The sequence below is a fragment of the Telopea speciosissima genome, chromosome 11 (genome assembly GCF_018873765.1).
Source record: "Telopea speciosissima isolate NSW1024214 ecotype Mountain lineage chromosome 11, Tspe_v1, whole genome shotgun sequence".
Lineage (NCBI taxonomy): Eukaryota > Viridiplantae > Streptophyta > Magnoliopsida > Proteales > Proteaceae > Telopea > Telopea speciosissima.
In genome coordinates this window covers 10,209,107-10,229,469 of record NC_057926.1, presented here as the reverse complement: position 1 = coordinate 10,229,469, position 20,363 = coordinate 10,209,107, and the positions used below count along the sequence as shown (strand labels likewise).

The window sequence follows — 20,363 nt, the reverse complement described above, 5'->3', positions numbered from 1 at the left end:
CCATTGATCACCGCACCTCTCCGCCGATCTCTCCACGGTTAGTGTTAAAGCCTTCTCCTTGCACTACTTTTGTGTCCTATTCTCTGCGGTTCTTATGGGGATGAGAATATCAATACCGTTTCTTCTGGAAATTCTACAGGGCAAATTATTGGTCAATCTACCACCAAAGGGCATCCCTCTCTCCAGCCTGGAGCTATTAAACTCAATGGCCAGAACTATCTCACTTGGTCCCAAGCATTTCTTCTCACACTCCGAGGATACAATACTTTCTCACAGGGGACACTCCCAAATTAGTTGACCCTATTGCTCTGACTACTTGGTTGTCCAATGATACACTAGTCATGTCGTTCCTGTTGAACTCGATGGAGCCCTCTATTAGCCCCAGATTTGTGTTACTTAATTCGGCCAAGGAATTATGGGATGCTGTTCGCCAACTCTACTCCTTGGCAGGAAATTATGACTAGATTTATGAGATACGACACCAGGTTTGTAATACCACTCAGAAGGAGCTCACTCTTACGGCATACTATTCTACCATGACTACTCTCTAGCAACAATTGGACTTCTACCATCTAGTTCCTATGGTATGCCCTGATGATGCTGGTACCTTTCAGAAGGAACGAGAAATGGAGTATGTATATAATTTCCTAACTGGTCTCAATCCTGAGTATGACCAGGTTAGGGTGCAAATTTTGGGACGTGACACCTTCCCCACTCTCCTTTAGGCTTATAATTTGATTCAATTTGAGGAGTACCTCGGACTATTATGATGCCTGTCGTTCCTCCTGTTAGGTCTACCCTGTTGACTACGCCAGGCTCATCTACTCTGGCTTCTATGGACATATCCAAAACTTCCAATACTACACAGGCACCTGTTATGTGTAATGATTGTGGTTGCCCCCGTCACACTCGGGAAACATGTTAGAAGCTATAGGGGCATCCTAAAAATTGGCATAACGCTAAACCAGGTGGATAAAATGGCTTAGCGGATTGTTCAATTCTACTAGAATCTTGATGCTTGTGAATGGAGGTCCTGTTGGCTTCTTTGGCGTTGAACGTGGGTTGCGACAGGGGGACCCTATCTCCCCTATGCTATTTATTCTTACGGAGGAGGTGCTATGTAGGGGCTTGTCTAAGCTACTCAACGAGAAGAAAATTTCTTCCCTTTATGGTCCATGGGGTGTTCGCATTCTTGGACACTGCTTGTTCGCAGATCACTAATGCCTCTATTCATTATGTCGGGAACCTCAAGTCTTTCCTTGGGCAGTGTCAGGAGTTCTCAGGACAAAAGATTAATCTGGAGAAAAGCAAGCTGTTCTTGGGAGCCATGCCACCTAACAGGCGTCATGCTATTGTGGAGGAGCTGCAGATGCCGGTTTGCAAATTCCCTACTAGGTACCTCGGTACCTTGTGAGGAAGGACATACTTCTTCCTGTGTTGGATAGAGTAAGAAACAAGCTGGCAGGGTGGAAAGGAAAATTGATCTTGATGGCTGGTCCGGTTGAACTGGTGAAGTCTGTGGTGTCTAGCATGCCGATCCATAGCTTCTTGGTGTACTGGTGGCCTACCTCTTTGATTGCTACTATTGAGCGCTGGTCGAGGAACTTTATCTGGTCAGGGGATGTTGAGTCCTCAAAAGCAGTGACTGTGGGGTGGGACAAATTATGCGGGCCTAAGGAGGAGGGGGGCTTGGGGATCAGAAGATTAAGAGATGTGAATAAGGCTATGTTGTGTAAGCTGAATTGGAAGATCAGGAATGAGAATTCGGTGTCCTCAAATTTCTTGAGACACAGGTTTGTCAATAAATGGGGGAATGTTCGGCCTAGTTATAGAAATTCCTCCATTTGGCTGGGAATTAGGAAGATGTGGATCTTTATGGCGGATAAGGAACACTGGATCCTAGGAAATGGGGAAAAAATTAATTTCTGGAAACATAAATGGTGGGGTCCTCTTTCTATTCAAGAAAATTGTGGGCTGGAGGAGGAGTTCTTTTACAACGACACAACCAAGGTGAGTGATTTCATCGTGGAGGGGGAGTGGAAGTTGCCGAATGTATCTTCGGTTGCCTTGAACAAAAATTTTCAGGTGATTAAAAAACTGCCTATCCCTAGTTACCCGATGGAGGCTGCAGTTAGATGGAGCTTATTGAAGTCAGGGGATTTCTCTGTGGCGGATACTTGGGAGGAGATTAGAAGAAAGTCGCCTATTGTTCCTTGGGCAAATCTGGTGTGGTGTAGAAATCTTCAGCCACAGCATTCTTCTTTTGGGTGGAGATTGGCTCATGGGAAGATCCCCACAGACGAGGAAATTCAAAAAAGGGGCATTTGTTTGGCTGCTAGATGTTCTCTGTGCTTGAAAGAGAGTGAGTCGATCCCTCATCTTTTTCTTTCTTGCGTATTCAGCACTGAGGTTTGGAATTCTTTCTCAGCTTGGTTTGGTTTTGTGTGGGCTAAACCTTCCTCCATTCAAGAGTTTTTTGTGTGGTGGAAAGAAAAACTAAGATGGACGAATGTGAAGGAGCCTTGGGCAGCGGGAGTTACTATTATTACTGCTATTTTGTGGGAAGAAAGGAATAGAAGACGTCATGAGGGTATTCTTTGAAGCGTGATGCAGGTCCTAGAGTGTGTGAAAGGAGAGATAAGAGACTGCAAGCATGTGATTAAAGGGGTGAAAAATGTTCAGGACTTGAGCTGTGTGAGATACCTGGGTTTGGCTGTCTCTTGCGTAAAAGAGCATAAGATTCAGGAGGTTTTTTGGTGCAGGCCTCACAGGCAGTGGATGAAGCTTAATATTGATGGGAGTTCTTTCGGTAACCCGGGTAGGGCGAGGGCGGGGGGAGTTTTTAGAAATCTTAGTGCCCATGTTGTTTACTCTTTTTGCAGATTCCTTGGGGTTACCAACAGCTTCGTGGCTGAATTTGAGGCCTTGCTTGATGGTCTAGCTTTTGCTATGGAGAGAGGTTTCAGGAACCTGTGGATCGAATCTAACTCAGCCGCTTTGGTTTTATCTGTTCAACACTCTAATGTTCTGTGGTTTGTGCTCCAAAGATGGCAGGTGCTCAAACCTTTTTTAGAGACCTGCAATTGGAAAATTTTGCATTGCTATAGGGAAGCGAATCCTATTGCAGATTACTTGGCTAAACATGCGGCGATTACTGGAGAGCCTTTGTCTAACCTTTCTTTTCCCAGTCATATTGACTATTTTCTGGGTCGTGATGCCATGAGCATGCCTAGATACAGATTTATGTAATGGGTTTGGGGAGATGGCTAGCCATCTCTTTCTGTAGTTGGTTTTTTCTGGTTCTGTGTTTCTTTTTGCTGTTTGTTTAATGCAAGGATCTTTTAGTGAACAAAAGGTGGTAATCGTTCCCAGGCACATCTCATTGAGACTTTTGATGCTACACCTCCTATTCTTGGCACCCTTCTCTCCGAATCAAATGGCTACTATCCAAAAATTGGTGACACAATTAACCTCTACTTCTACTTCATCCCCTGCATCCTATCTAGCTTAGTCAGGTATTTCCCTTGTTTCCTCCTCGTGTCCTTTGTGGTTGATTGACTCTGGTGCTACAGATCATATAACTAGTAACTCTGAGGTATTCCGTACCTACACCCCTAATTCTGGGTGGGATAAGGTCTGTGTTGCCGATGGGTCTGTCTTCTGTATCTGGTAAAGGTTCTACTTCATGTTCTCCTAATCTTTCCCTTTCATCTGTCTTACATGTTCCCAAGTTATGTGCAAATTTATTATCAATTTATTGCCTTACTACTGAATTGAATTGTTCTATTCATTTTTTTTCTACCCATTATGTGTTTCAAGATCTGGTGAAGGGCACAATGATTGGGTATGGTCGGGTCCGTGATGGTCTGTACTACATGGATTCTCCTCCATCTGCACCCTTCCATCCTCTACTCACACCCTACGGTCTGATAGTGCCTTGACCAAGCTTCAACACTAGCATTGTCGCTTGGGACACCCTGGCTTTCATATTTTGCGTTCTTTATTTCCAGACTTGGTTAAAATTTTTGGTTTAGAACAACTTCATTATGATGTGTGTGAATTTGCAAAGCACACTAGAGATTTTTACCCTGTTAGTGATATCAAATGTGAAATTCTTTTTTCTACTATTCATTCTGATGTGTGGGGTCCCTCTAGGACAGTTGATTGTAATGAATTTCGTTGGTTTGCTACTTTATTGATAATTGCACACGTCTCACTTGGGTTTATCTTTTGCATAATAAATCTGATGTCTTTGATTGCTTTCAATCGTTTCATGCCATGCTTTGTATCCAATTTAATGTCACTATTCGGGTTCTTCGAAGTGACAATGGAACTGAATATCTTGAGGGTGATTTCCAACAATACCTTCTCTCCCATGGCATTCTCTCTCAAACCTCCTGTTTCCGTACTCTCGAGCAAAATGGCATTCCTGAAAGGAAGAAACCGTCAACTTTTAGATGTTACCCGGGCCTTGATGTTCACTATGGGGGTTCCGAAATCCTATTAGGGTGATGCTGTTCTTATAGCCGCTTACCTTATTAATCTGGTTCCCTCTAGTGTTCTTAATTTTAAAACTCCAATCTCTTTTCTCCCATATACAACTATTGCTTCCTCTTTACCTCCAAAAATATTTGGGTGTGTCTGCCTTGCTCATAACTTGTCTCCCACTAGATCCAAATTAGATCCCCATGCTATCCGGTGTATTTTTTGGGGGTATTCGGCCTGTCAAAAAGGATATAAATGTTAACATCCTCCTTCCTGCAGACTTTATAATACCCTTGATGTTACTTTCCATGAGTCTGAACCGTATTATATGACACCTCTTCAAGGGAAAGTCTTGAGGAAGAAGAGTTGTTTATACCTTCACTTGTTGTTGAAAGTCTTCCTATTCCAGTTCTTATTCCAGTTATTTCTACTCAAGGGGAGAAATCCTCTATCCCTATCCCAAATGTGATCACTTATACTCAGAACAAATCCAGGTAAAAGAATACAATGGTTGATCTGCAACCATTACCCATTGTGGTGCCTTCACCAGATCCACCCTCTCCATCAGGTAACATCTCTCCAACTACTCCTATTATTGATTTTGCTCCTATTTCTACTGCTGCCCTTTATGACCGGCCCATTGCCCATAGGAAGGGAGTCCGCTCATACACCCAACATCCTATTAATCATTTTGTCTCATATAATTCTTTATCTCCCTCCTATCAGGCATTTGTCTCTTCCCTTTCTTCTGCGTGTATTCAACAGGATTGGAAGGAAGCCATCAAAGATACCAAATGGAAGGCTGCCATGGTCGAGGAAATGCAAGTCTTGGAAAAAAATGGCACTTGGGAACTTAATCCTCGTCCCACAGGGAAGAAGTTAGTAGGCTAGAAGTGGGTTTTCACAGTAAAACAAAAAGCTGATGGTACTGTTGATACAAAGGATGCCGGGTTGCAAAAGGTTTCACACAAAACTATGAGATTGATTATCAGGAAACCTCTGCTCTCGTAGTAAAGATGAACACGATTAGGGCATTGCTATCTTGTGCTGCTAACTTAGGTTGGAATCTCCAACAAGTAGATGTCAGGAATGCCTTCTTGAATGGTGATCTTGAAGAAGAGGTTTACATGGATCTACCTCCTAGATTCTCATTCCCTTCTATTGCTAATCAAGTTTGTAGATTGAAAAAATCCTTATATGGCCTCAAACAATCCCCCAAGGCCTGGTTTGGTCAGTTTTTGAAAGCAATGCAGAAGCTCGATCATAGTTAGGCTGATCATACTTTATTTGTGAAGAAGAATAGAACCACGATTACTACCCACATTGTTTATGTCGATGACATAGTGATTTACAGGAAATGATAATGAGGAAATCTCCCATTTGAAGTCCTTGCTTGCAGGAGAGTTTGAAACCAAGGATTTGGGTTCTCTTCTCTATTTTTTTGGAGTTGAAGGGGCTAGATCTGCTAATGGCATCTTTATTTCTCAGAGAAAGTATGTCTTAGACCTTCTCCAAGACACTAGCATGCTAGGGTGTAAACCTGCCGATTCCTCTATTGAGTAAATCATCAACTATGTAGTGGTATGGGTAATCCAGTAGATAAAGAACAATACCAGAGACTTGTTGGTTAGTTGATTTATTTGTCCCATACTAGACCTGACATTGCTTATGTTGTGGGGATTGTCAGTCGTTTCCTTCATTATCCCAGGACAGTTCACCTTGAAGCAGTCAATCGCATATTGCGATATTTGAAATCTTTCCTGGGAGGGGACTCCTTTTTTCTAGTAATGGACATCTCTGCCTTAAGATATTCACTGATGCTGACTGGGTAGTCTCCATCGATGATAAGAAATCTACCTTTGGGTATTGTTCCTTTCTTGGTGGCAATCTTTTCACATGGCGGAGTAAAAAACAGTCTGTTATCTCTCACTCAAGTGCAGAGGCTGAGTTTCGTGCTATGGCTCAAGGCATCTGCGAATTGATGTGGCTTAAAGGGATTTATGGATCATTTGGGAGTTGTTACTGAAGATCCCATGCACCTTTACTATGATAACAAGGCAGCCATCAGTATTTCACATAATCATGTCCAGCACGATCGCACCAAACATGTTGATATTGATAGAAACTTCATTAAGGAGAAGCTTGAAGGAGTGATCTGCATTCCTTTTGCTAGTACAGAGAATCAAATAGCTGATTTTTTTACCAAGGGCCTAAACTGTAAGATATTCCATCCATTGGTCTCCAAGTTTTCCATTTTTGATATATTCACACCAACTTGAGGGCGAGTGTTGAGAACTGTAGGATTGGAATAAAGTGGACCTCTGTCATTAGAGAAAAGTCAATTCATTCTTCAAACTCTGATCTTGAACTCAAAACAAGAATTTTCTTCACTTTTCTGGATTTTTGGTGATCGAAGGTAGAGTATAACAATTAGAAAGTGATATTTTTCTGTACTTTTAAATTTATACCTTTTTTTATCAAGAGGTTATATGTACGGTCACATGTATAATGTGCAATAGAGACATAAAGGTCTCGAAGTGACCCAAAATCCCCCACCCCCAATATGACGAAGGGTTCGATCGTCTTATGCAATTGTCCATGAAATCTATCCCCCTTTTTTCTTTTTGATAAAACAATTAAAAAATAAGATTTGTTTTTACCTTTCTCACTTGTGTAATTTTTTTTATGAGAAAAACAAAATAACATTCATCAAAACAAGAAAGAATCTAAATTAGATAATACAGTATCATTTTAGCTTCTCTATACTAACCCGAGAAGATAGATAAATCAGCTCTTATACAGAATCAGCCTAAATCAGAATCTTGTGATGGAAGTTTTAAAACCATTTACCATATCTTATTCCTTCTTTCTTCAATTAGAAGGCCTCGTCAATTTCGTGTAAACGGTAGACAATCTTCTACTGAATGAATTTCCTTCTTATCGAAAAGAAAAATAGAAATCCTTTTCTTATTGTTCTCTTCTCTCCTCCCTATGCTCTGATGCTAGAAAGTTGATATCTTCTTTTACTTTCTTTAATTAAATAATAAATAGCAGTTTCATAATTGCGAAAAAAGAAATTCTTATGTATCTATCCCTCTCCTCCTCAAAATAAGGGGTCAAAGGTGTCTTTTCATATGGGGAGGAGAGAGATAGACTCATGGAATGTTGGCGTAGGCCATGCTCCCGCCATAGTTCTTTTTCCCTTGTAAATATCAGTTTTTTAGTTGCAAAAACAAGAGGAGAATAAAATCAACCAGTTTATAATTGTTAACACAAAAACACAATTCCTCTAAATCAAAAACTTGGCACGAGTCATGAATTTTAGGTAATTATATTTTTTTAAATCTCTTTTTTTTTTTTTTGTTGGATAAAAAGAAAATTTATTGAATAAAACCTCAAGGAAAGTAAGTACAACAAGCATTAAAAAGTAAATTAAACAGTTAAGCCCCACTTAAATTAACACCAACCGCAGCTAGAGTGTCTACCAAAAATTGTCCTCCCTTAGCATATGAGTGAAGGAAATTTGTTGAATATGAGACACTAGCATATTGCAATCAGTCATCAGCTGCTCGATCCACCAGGAAATAGAATGATTTACCCTTTTGAAACTGTTGATAACCATTAAGTTATCACTTTCAATAATAATATTTTAGGGAGAAAGTCATTTGTCCGGGAGTGTGGCCTACGCCAGCACTCCCATGAGTCTATCTCTCTCCTCCCCATGTGAAAAGACATCTCTATCCCCTTATTTTAAGGAGAAGAGAGATAGACACATGAGAATACTGGCATAGACCACACTCCTGTCCAGAAAACTGCTTCCCAATATTTTAATAACCTCTCAAGACAACTTTGATCAGGGCTTGTCTCATATCAAGGGCTTCCGCACCCAGTGAGCTTCACCAACCCACTCAGCTTTAGTAAATATTACAATATTACAATATTACAATAGACGGCTGGGATTAATCCTCCCATGATGACCGATGAGCATGGATTGAAAGCATTAATAATAAGCCTAGTAGAAGATTTTTTTTTTTGATGAATAGCGGGAGTAGAATATTAATTTGATCACATGTAAGGATTGATGTGAGAAGAGTAATCACGAATCCCTGCACCTTCCCAGCCCATCCATTCTTCCCACATGTCCCAATCTGGACCACACATCCAGATTGGGAAGATGATGCAAAGAAGTCAAGTGCGTGGAAGACAAGATGGACTTATTAATGACACTGATTGGATTCCAAATTTTCTTCAAATAGGACTCCTTGATGAACAATAATTCGTTCTCTCTATTTAATGAATCAAATTGTTGATTCATTGGCTTCTGTTTCTAGCGATGAAGACTAGAGGGACGTGGGGACCTTATCCACAAGCACCAGGTTAGCAATGGACTTAAATTGTTTGGCTTTCTGAACTTCATCCTTTTTCCGTTTTTTCTCATGAAATTTTATCTGGACAATGATTTTGTCCAAAGACTTTAACTTGAAGCCATTCCATGACACCTGAAACTTTTCAATGAGAGCTTCGGCCACAAATTCAAATAGTAACACCATACTTTCTTTGGTAAGCTTCTCAACAAGAACCTGAAACAGATCAATTTGGACAGAAATATTCTTATCCGTTATTGCGTTTTTTTTTTTTTAATAAGAAGATTTTTTTGTTAACGAGGGAACAAAGTTCAAAAAGAGTTCACATACAAAGGAAGGAAAATACAAAAAAGAGGAGGGCCGTGCCAAACAAAGTAATGCTGGGAACTAGATCCCTGAGAAGCTAAGCTATTTGCAACTGCATTGGCTTCACGAAGCGTGTGAAGGAAGAGAGATGATTCTGTCAAACCTGAGAGAGAGTTCCCAACAGTCCGAAATGATGGAAGAGATTCTCCATGGGATTGACTTTGAGAACCTGTTAAGGATGTTGATAACTGTTAAGTTTATGATATTAAACATAAACAATGGAAGAGAGTAAAGGAAGAACAAGAACACAAGTTTTACGTGGTTCAGGCCATAAGCCCTACGTCCACGGATCCAAGGCCTACACAGCCATATATTTCATTATGATCGAATGAATCTTACATCAATTGGCACCCAAATATATAGAGGGTGAATGCACAATTACAGGAGGTAAGTATAATAGGATATTTTAGGGTATCACCAACAAACTTGGTAATCAAATCAGGAAACATATTTGGTAGAATATCTTAGATATGGGAGATAATTAGGGAAGCCTTATCACCAGCGAATCTTGGTGGCCCGGTCATAGACCCGGTCCACCATTATCTTCAATATACACGTTAACATCCCCTTGCAAGCGAAACTGGGGATCGTCCTCAGTGAGCTTGACCCGGAAAACTTCAAAACGTGAAACAACAACATGCTTGGTGCGGTGGTGACAGTTTTGCATTGAACCAGCGTTGAACAGAGCTAGTGAGGAACATCAGTATTGAATAGAACCAACGTGTTTGGAGGCCATGATGAAGCCCTCAACCTGAGGCACGCTCCAATAAGGGACCTCAACTCAGGGCACGACTCAAGGACGGCAGGAACAAAATAGAAAGAGAGGGATAAAGTGAATAAGTTTCGTTTCGTGGCCCAAATGGGAACCAAAGAGAAGAAGATATGGTTAGGAGTGCTATAGTAGCACATCAATGAGTTTGGAATATGGGTACGGGTGAGATGGGAAAAAGTTACAAAACAAAAAAAAAAGAATGGAAGAAAAATAAAAAAAGGAAAAAGGTAAAGTCTGTTTCAAAAGTTGGGTTGGGTAGCCGAGAGAGAGAGATAGTTGCGATGTTGGAGGGATTTTAGGCTGGGATTAGATGGAATTTAGGGGGAAAAAAAGAAACAAAATGAAAGTCAATTTGGGAGGGATGGGCGGTTTCAGTGGGAGGGATTTTAGAGAAAAAAGATAGATACATATATGTGAAAAGAAAAAAAAAAGGAAAAAGAGAAGAATGGGTAGATGGGTTGAACAAACTAAAAGATAGGAAAAAATAAAAAAACGATAGACCGTGGGTGGGGGATTAAAAAAGGAATAATTGTATTAAATAGGGAAGGGAAATTGGGATTGGGATTTGCGGTGGGACTGATTGGGGTATTCGGGTAAGGATGATTTGTGGACAATTGTAGCGGTGATAACAATTCGATGCAGACAGCGGCGATTGCAAAGGCCTCTAGAGGGCTGCGATTACAACCTCAGGCAAGATAGTGCGATCAAGACCGAAAACCAGCAGCAGCAAGTGGAAGACAAAGATCGAAGAGGATCGAACCTTTAAGCTGATACCATGTTAAGTTTATGATATTAAACATAAACAATTGAAGAGAGTAAAGGAAGAACAAGAACACAAGCTAACTAATAGATTGTCTGCTTCAATGATCAGGTTCTTTATGTTACCATAGAGAGAGCGAATCTGACGGCCATCGCTTCTGCTACTAAGGCATAGTTCCAACCAATACCCATCGAGAAACATGAGATAAATGATGCATTGGAAGATCTGCAAACTCCACCTATAGCTGCCTTCCCTAGATTACCAAGACTTGCACCATGCACATTGAATTTAATAAAGCTGCTTGGGGGAGGGTTCCGCTTAACAAGACAACATCTAGGAGCACTTGATTGAATGAATCCTTGAACATGATCTCTTGCCGAGGCCATAGCTCTGATATAATCGCATTGCAGTTAAACCTGGCTTGCCTAAAAGTCATATCCCAGTAGTTCCAGAAGTGCCATATGACATTACAGAAAAAGGAAACCCATAGCCTTTCTTCTCGACTACTGGCATGTTTTGCATTAATGAAAGAAGTGATACTAGAAAGATCATTGCATGAGAAGTTGTTGAGTAGCCCCACTTGTCTGCACAAGTCTTGAATAATCGTACAATCCATAAATAAATGATTGGCAGATTGATGGAAAAGGTGGCAAATATTGCAAAGAGGATTAAGGTTGAATCCCCTAGATAAGGTGTTGCATTTTTGGGGTAGTTGGAAAGTATCAAACCTTAAACCAAAGGGGTTTAGAAGGAAGCAAACAGACATTAATAGTCAAATTATAAGCTGAGACCACAGAGAATACTCCAATAGAAGTACGGCCCCACACAAAGCGGTCATCGTGAGGGAAAATAAGCAAAGAGATAGAAAGGATAATGAACGCGATGTTTGGAGGCCACCAGTGAAAGACCTTTTCTATACGCCATAACAACGCTTGGGGGTCAATGAAGTGAGCAACTGAGCTTGGAGCATCGGAAGGCAAGGGGAAAGGAGCTGCAAGGGGGGTGATTTGGAATCCAGTAATCTAGCCATGGGTTGATGGATCTACCATTTCCAACTTGAAAGAAAATGCCTTTACGTAATAGATTTCTTGAAGAACAAATGGATTTCCAGCCTCAAGAGGAAGTGGCGGGACATTTCGCTTGAAGGAAAGATATGGAGGGGAAGTATTTTGCTTTCATGAGTTTAGACCAAAGAGAGAGGGGAGAATGGAGGAGTTCCCAACCTTTTTTAGCAAGAAGAGCTTGGTTCATCGAGGCAGAAAGTTTTAACATTCAAACCTCCACTTCTCCTTGGAAGGCAAATGGTGCTCCAGGAGATGGTCAGTACTAGAGATTGGTTACCACTTGACCAGAAGAAGCATCTGCTTAAAGAATCCAAGGCTTTTTTAACAGAGACTGGGATCCTTAAACAAGACATGGTATATACAGGCATAGAGGAGAGAGTAGATTGGACAAGAATGATCTTACCCGTTGGGCTAAGAAATTGGGATTTCCAGTGCTACAACTTGGAGTTAACTATATTGATGAGGTTGTTGCAATGATTTTTGAACAATTTGCCTCCAGTATAAGAAATACCCAAGTAAGTGTCTAAGCTGAAGTAGGGGTGATCTGAGTTGTCTTTTGATTGAGGACTCCGCATTAGGGCTGAATTGAGCTCTTGATTTATTCAGGTTGATAGCTTGACCTGAAAATTTACAGTAGGAATCTAGAACTTCATTGACAGCTCTAGCTTTGGACATTGAGGCATCCCCGAACAAAATCAAGTCATCCGCAAGAGCCATATGGGTAATCCTTTTGCCTCCTCTATTAAGTTGAATCCCTTTAATTTATCTTTCTTGTAAAGCAATAGCTAGCTTTGTAAATAGAACCTCTGCACAGAGCACAAAAAGATATGAGGATAATGGGTCAACTTGCCTTAGCCCTCTAGAGTGCTTGAAGAAAGGAAGGGGCGAACCATTGAGAAGAATTCCCATCTGAGTGTTTTCAACACAAAACAGTACCCTTTGAATCCAAATACTATCAAATCCCATATTGAGGGAGTACCTCTTAAGAAAGCACATTCAAGTCTATCTTAAGCTTTATTCATATCCAACTTGAGTGAAAAGAAGCCTTTATTTCCTCTCTTGGTGCTCTTGATCTTATGTAGAAGTTCATGACAGATAAGAACATTATCCTGGATTTGTCTACCTTTGATAAACCCATTTTGTTTAAAGGAAATGATGCGGTTAAGAATAGGATGAAGGCAATTAACAATGATACGAGAGATGATCTTGTAGATGAAATTGCAAAGGCTTATGGGTCTATACTCAGAGATAGAAGAAGGATGGTCAACCTTGGGAATTAAGGCTATGAAGGTATAAACAGAAGGAACCAAAGATAAAGAAGTTTTTGATGCAAAGAGAGACCTCTTGACCAATGATATCCCAAGATTTTTGAAAGAACATTCCTGAAAAGCCAGGAGCTTTGTTAGAAGGCATAGACTTCACAGTACACCAGATTTCATCATCCATAATCGGGCTAGTCAAGGTGGTGTAATCTTCAATAGAGACCCTCCCTCAAACTTGAATAAAGTAAAAATCATCTAAACTAGGAGTGCTCGTTTGATAGAGATCCTTATAGAAGTCCACAATCACCCTACCCATATCATGATCCTCAGAGTAAGTGATCCCATTAGCATTAATGAACCTGATCATGTTTCTAGCTCTTCTTTTTAGAGTAGAGAGGTGGAAGAATTTGGTATTCCGATCTCCCTCCATATACCACATGGCCCTTGATTTCTGTTGCCATAATACTTCCTCCTGATGGGCTAATCTTCTCAAAATCGCAATGTGATATTTTTCTTATAAAAACCAATTGTCATCTCTCAAAAACGGTTAAATGTAATGAAGAGTGGAGAGGAATTCTTTTTCTGATTCAATCCTTTGAAAGATATTCCCAACATGATGCTTGTTCCAATATTTAAGAGAGCTCTGAAGATTCTTGAGTTTGTTGCATACTTTGAAGGAGGAAGAGCCTCGATATAAAGAAGAGGCCCAAGACATAGAAACAACCTCAAGGAAACCAGGATCTTGTAACCAAAAAGCTTCAAACCTGAAAGGTCTAGCTTTCCAGTTGGAGTTCAGATCTTTAAGAAGGATAATGGCCCTGTGATCAGAAGAGGCAACCGAAACTATTATGACTGAAGCATTAGGATGAAGATTAAACCAATCAGAGTTTGGAGAAATCTATCAAGTTTAGCTTCGATTCTTCTTGCTCCAAATTGCCTGTTATTCCAAGTGAAATGGTGACCAATTTGATTGATTTCAAAGATGCAGGCTTGATTACTAAAGCCCCTAAAAGGTATAAGTTGAGAATGCCGAATCTGCCTTCCCCCCAGCTTGTCATCGTCAAAAAGATAACCATTCCAGTCCCCAGCAATAATCCACAGATGATTGATAAAAGGAACCAAGTTGAGTACGGAGTTAAATTGAACTTTCCTAATATTCTCATTGCAACTCAAATAAACAAAAGAAACAATCCATGTTTGATTCAAATTAGGGAAGAAGGCTTCAACATGGATGCACCAATCACTACTCCATTAGACATTGCACTAAACATTGACAGACCACATAAGCAAAATACCGCCAACCCCATGAACGGTTGATTGAAAGAGACAGAGACCTACAAACATTGAGTTGATTTGGGCTGGAGTTCTTCGTCTCAGATAAGAAGCAAAAGACAAGTCTATGCTTTGTGATAAGCTGTCAGATTTCCCGCTTTGTCGGGGGGCGACCAATCCCTCGACACTTGAGAGCTAAGAGCTTCATTTCCCCTTGGGTGACTGTTCCCGGCCAGTCACCAGCTCCTCAGAATCTAAGGGAGTCAACAAGCTAAAAATGGAGAACTAAAGAATGGATCTTGCTTGAAGTAAAGCTTGTTCAGAAACAACGACAGATGGGACTTGCATGTCAAGGAGATCGAGCTTCGAAGAGTACTCGACCGCCATCCGTTCTGCAAAAGCTATAGAGGCAAGGCTTTTAGTGAAGTCAAGGGAAGAAAGAGAGGAGATGTTTGGTTGACAAGCCATGGGGAATAAGGAAGTTTCACACGACTTTGCCACAGGAGTGACCACAGGAACAAGGATTGCTATGGGGGAAATGGAAGGTTTAACAAGTATTCCTCCATCACCGAACAAGAAAAAACTAGAAACAAAGAGAGAAAGCCAAGACACTAAGGGTTTTATGGATCAACAAGCGTAGGGTTCATGAAGGTAAAGAAGGGGGAAAGGATGTGAATACTGGTGCCATGCAAGAATCGAGGTTTGAAAGAGTCTTAGATGATCCAATAAATTTTAATAGGAGAGGATGAAGGATCGAAGATAATAAATACTAAACCAAAAGATTCAATCGAAGTAGATAATAGGCAACCGAAGATACTCGTATATCCATGGCCGAATTCAGTTCTCAGATGCTGAATAAGAAAAAATTTCACCCAATCACTAGTGTAGAAGAGGAATTATAACAAACCAGTGTGCCCGGATCTCCATCGTTGATAGCTCTGGAACGACGGAGTTAATGGAGAAGAACCAAGAAACAATGGTGCATCTCTCTCAGACCCAGTGCTAAAGAGAAGCTGAAACAAAAACTAGGAGAAGCAAGGGATAGAGATGAAGGTCAAGTGGCGGGAAACGAACAAGATAGCTTAGAATCAGAAGATTCAGGCCAAGGAGAAATGCTATTTCTGAAAGCCTTGGAAACTCCATAGGGAACCTAGGTTCTTCTGCCCTTTACCGTCTTCCCTTAAAACCTTGTGTTATACCCGCACCCTAGATATTGATAATATTATCTTATTCTATGCCACTCAGATGGATCGGTGGTCTGTGTCAGTGAGCTATTCTCCTTGGTCATCAAGCTAACCGATAAGATCATTGACCAGTTTACGGGGTTGACTGTCAAGGATAGATTCCTCAACCGAGAGTGGGGAAAATTCATCGACGATGACTTCACGGACTTTCCTCCTAGCACGAGTCCCAAGAGTGAGGAGTATCAGAAGGCGCATCCAGTATCATGTCACCGAGACACTTCGTGCCCTAGTGAAGTCAGTGTTGAAATGTGGAAGCTCTTCGGACGGAGGACACACCATGACGGTCGAGGGGTAAATTACTAACCTTAAGTTATACTTGTGCATCCTCCCCTCTATGACCTTGAAGTGTGGGCCAAGGCCCCGGAGACTTGTCTTTTTCTGTTTAGCCTTTTTAGCAAGAACGGACCCACTGCTGGTGAGTCCATCCGAGAATCCGTTCATGCTGTTTGATGCTTGTGTGTGTTTTCCTATGTGGGACCCACGTACCCGTGTCCCAGACACAATGGCTATGTCCTCGAACATGGTGGACCCCACCCTTAGACTCTCTTACATTGTTGGACCTTGTTTGTGGGCCCACAAAGCCCAAATCTGATTTTAATTAGAAACTTGTCTTTTGAACCTAAACCAAAGAGACCCTAAGTGGGCCCCTTCCTATAAATAGCACTCCTTAGCCATTTATTGGCTCATTCATTTCTCCCACCAACCAAATTGTAATTACCGTGGTCCTCGATGTCTTTTACGAGGTCTCCACAACCTTTGGTGGGATGTAGGCATATTAATGTTGGGTAATATTGTTAATGTTCAAGAGTGATACCAGGGGATTGGGATCATGCATAACGCACTAAAGTAATGTGAAGTCGCCACCTAGGGTTAGGGCCTAGGACCCATTAAGTGTAGCCCTATCCATTGTGAACGGAATCGGACTACGTGACTCCATATGGTCTGACCAGAGATTCGGGTAAGGGATCAAGTTACGAGTGTGGGAAGGTGTTAGGCACCCACCTTGCCCGGTCAAAACCGATCTTTCCTTGTTAGATGCTACATAATGATGAATATTCTCTCTCTTTTATTACGGGGATGGGAGGCATTGTGAACTACATTAAGATGTTATGAACTGAATTATAACATAATAAATTACATTATATATATGAAATATATACTAAAAAGATGGAATACAAAAGGACTACATTGAAACGATAAGAATGCAGTAATTATACCTGTATGGTTGTATTCCCTTGGCTCAGGGGAGATGGACTAATGGACTGACGCCGATTCCTTCTGGGCGGAGCAACGGCTCTTTCAAGTGATTTGATGGGGAACAAATAGACAGAATAACGTCTGTAATAAAGGGATTTTGATTGTTAGCCATACACTGACAGGATAACAATGCCTAGGAGCGGAAACACCACTCACTTACTTTGTAGGAGAAAGGGATGAAAAAGGGTGAAAGAGATGTAAGAATCATGCATGGAGGGTCCCCAACCTGAAAAACCATGAGAAATGAGGGAGAGGGACCCTCCTATTTATAAGGAGGGGGGACCCTCTCCCTTGGGCCGGATAAGCCCTCCACGGCGCCGTGGGTGACGTCAGCAGCCTGATGTCACATCCCCTCATGGCACCATGGAAAAAATACATAGGTGCCATGGTGGGCCCCCATGGTGCCGTGGAAAAAATCCACAGCGCCGTGGGAGCGCAGTACCACTTTTTCCTTATTTTTGGGCCTGAAATGGGTTATTTTGGGTTCAAAATGGTTTTGGGGTTATGGGTCAGGTATTTTGGGTCCAAAGAAAGTGCATCGTCCATCGTCCATGTCCCATTGTCATCATCGCCAAATAAGGGGTGACAAAAATCAGTGTCTACACAAATCGTGGAGGCCTTGGAGAGCAAGGAGGAAAGAAGGAGAGGAAGTGGAGGCTTGCTATTGGGGGCTACCACTTGGCCACTTTTTCCTTATTGGGAATAAATGACCCATCCTTGAATCGGTTGTGACCTAGGGCTCCACTTGGAACCCAAGGTTGATCTTAAGACCTGATACACCATAATTCGTACTTCAAATCTTGACCATGCACTTGGACTTCCCACGATTCCTAAAGGAAGGCAAGATGCAGACGTGCTTGGAGACTCCCATGCGCACGACGGTTATGAAGTTGGGCCCAACCACGGTAGTTACGTAACCACCAAGGGAAGGTCCCACATGTCTCAAGAATCCCAGAGATCCCAAGATTTACGGGATATCTCAACCAAAATGGGAGTTTCCTAAAACCGTGCACCCAGAAAAGGAAACTATTGAAATAGCAATATTCAGAGTTCAATAAAGAAAGAGTATTCCGCAGTCTCATCTCCATTATTCCCAAATTCCCTTTAGTTTCTTCACTTGCATATTAGTTGTGCCGCCATTAGATTTCTCTCCGACAGAAATCTTTGCACAACATTTGGCGCCGTCTGTGGGAACTGAAGAATGAAGACCTACGAAGATCCCATTATGACCAACAAAAGAAACCAGTTAAGAATCACTCGATCCGTCGCCGCTGCCACAGCGGCTATACCTCCTCCAGGACCCTCTACTGCTGGTCAGGGAGGAACCTTGCACCAACCGACTGCTTCCCGGCAAGAAGGTGAGAATCTTATCCTAGAAGACCAGGAGCTGCCACGCCAGGAGGAGTCTTAGTGGACCCCCCATGTTACGTAACGATGGAACAGTTTGATGCAATGTAGGCCCGCTGGGATGACAAGATGGAGCAGATGCTGGAGATGCAGCGTGGTCTCCTACAAGGATTCCCGTACCCCCTCCTCCACCGCTAAACGGAGAAATATCTCGTTCACCGGAGCATAGCGAGAATCATAACAATGCAAACAACACTCGACAAAGGAATAAAGAGGTACGGGGAAACACCAAGAATTAAGATTAACACATGACAAAGGTTGAGCAAGCCCTGAACGACAAAGTCTTGGAACTCTAAGACCAGATTCAAGAAGTCATAAGGGGAAAGAACCAAGCCCCGATTCACAACTTTCACTTCACTACGGACTTGGCGTTCACGGTTGAGGTTCGGTTCGAGCCCCTCCCAAAAGGGTTCAAGATGCCAACCATACAGTAATATGCAGGCACCACGGATCCGGAGGATCACCTAGAAACTTTCAAGTCCCTCCTAATCTTCCAAGGCGCTTCAGACGCTATAATGTGCAGGGCCTTCCCCTCCACCCTGAAGGGAGTGGTACGACAATGGATCTCTCGGCTCCCTCCACGCTCTATCTCCAATTTCACAGATCTAGGCCGAGCCTTCTTGGCTCACTTTGTGAGCAGTAGAGTTCACAAGAAAACAGTCGCCAATCTTCTGGCCATAAAGCAGCGCCCCGACGAATCCATCAGGGGTTTTCTTACAAGGTTCAATAAAGAAGCCCTGGAGCTACGAAACTTGGATCAAATGGTGAAGTTCCAATCACTGCGTAGCAGAATTCGAGATGTCGAGTTGAAAAAGTCCTTAATTATGGACGAACCAGGAGACATGTATGAATTGTTCTCAAGATGTGAAAAGTATATCAAATTGGCCAAAGTTCTCGTGGCCGAGAAAGAAGATAAAACCGAGAAGAAAGCTCAGGAAAAGAAGGAGGAGACCCCCCAAGAAGTTGGTGCAAAACGTAGTCGAGATGACAAGGATGGTAAGAAAAAGAAAGATGACAGAAAAGCTTGGGTCCCCAAAATGGCAGATCTGGAATCCGAGCCGGATTATACGGCCCTGACTCATACCCGAGCACACATATTGAATGAAATCAAAGACCAGGTGACCCTATGCTGGCCGGCCAAGATGGTCAAGCCGACGCATGAGCGCAACAAAAACAAATACTGTCATTTCCATCAAGACCACGGTCATGATACCGAGGAATGCAGACAGTTGAAGAACGAGATAGAGGCTCTCATCCAGAGAAGACGCCTAAGCCGATTCGTCAAGAAAGAAGGGAACGATCGCAGGCCAGATTATTGTGTTTGGGAGCCAGAGGGGAGACAAAGATCACTCCCCAGAGCTGATAAAGAGGAACCACACCGAGGTAAGCCCTATACAGAGAATGTACCCCTGAGGGAGATAAAAACCATATTTGATGGACCTGGTATGGGAGGAGAAACCTCAAACTCCCGAAAGTAGCATGCTCTGAATGTACTCCAAGCCGAGACAACAATCAAAAAGAGGAGAACTGATTACCACATCACCTTCTCCGATGAAGACCTGGTAGATATTCAATCTCCCTATGATGATGCCTTGGTGATCAAGATGGTTATCGCCAACTACACGGTGGGAAGGATCCTGGTGGACAATGGGAGATCAGCTAACATCCTATATCATGATGCCTTTGAAAAGATGCTCCTGAAACCCGAGATGCTGAGAAGAGTGGAGTCTCCCCTATATGGTTTCAATGGGGCCCCGGTACTGGTGAAAGGATCGATTGAGCTGCTGGTTACCGTGGGGACAGAACCCAAACTCTCTACGGTTATGATGAACTTCCTGGTGGTAAAGGTGAATTCCACGCATAATGGGATATTGGGGCTGCCAGGGCTCAACGCACTGCAGGCGGTGGTTTCAACCCCACACCTAGTTATGAAATTCCCATTTGATCATGGGGTTGGAGAATGTCGAGAAAGTCAAGTGGCAGCCCGACGCTGCTATAAAGGATACCTGAGGACCAAAGGAAAGGAGCCCCAAATGCATCTAATTCACTTGAATGACAACCGAGATATCGGTGAGCAGGAAAGAAGTGAACCAGCCGAGGAGCTGGTCCT

The 20,363-nt window shown here is 42.2% G+C and overlaps 1 protein-coding gene across 1 annotated transcript; it reads left to right on the top strand.

The window, feature by feature from the left end:
• Positions 1–18,768: 18,768 nt before the first annotated feature.
• Positions 18,769–19,731, top strand: LOC122644770. Its single transcript, XM_043838154.1, has one exon. The coding sequence runs from the start codon at positions 18,769–18,771 to the stop codon at positions 19,729–19,731; it is 963 nt and encodes a 320-aa protein (XP_043694089.1).
• Positions 19,732–20,363: the final 632 nt, after the last annotated feature.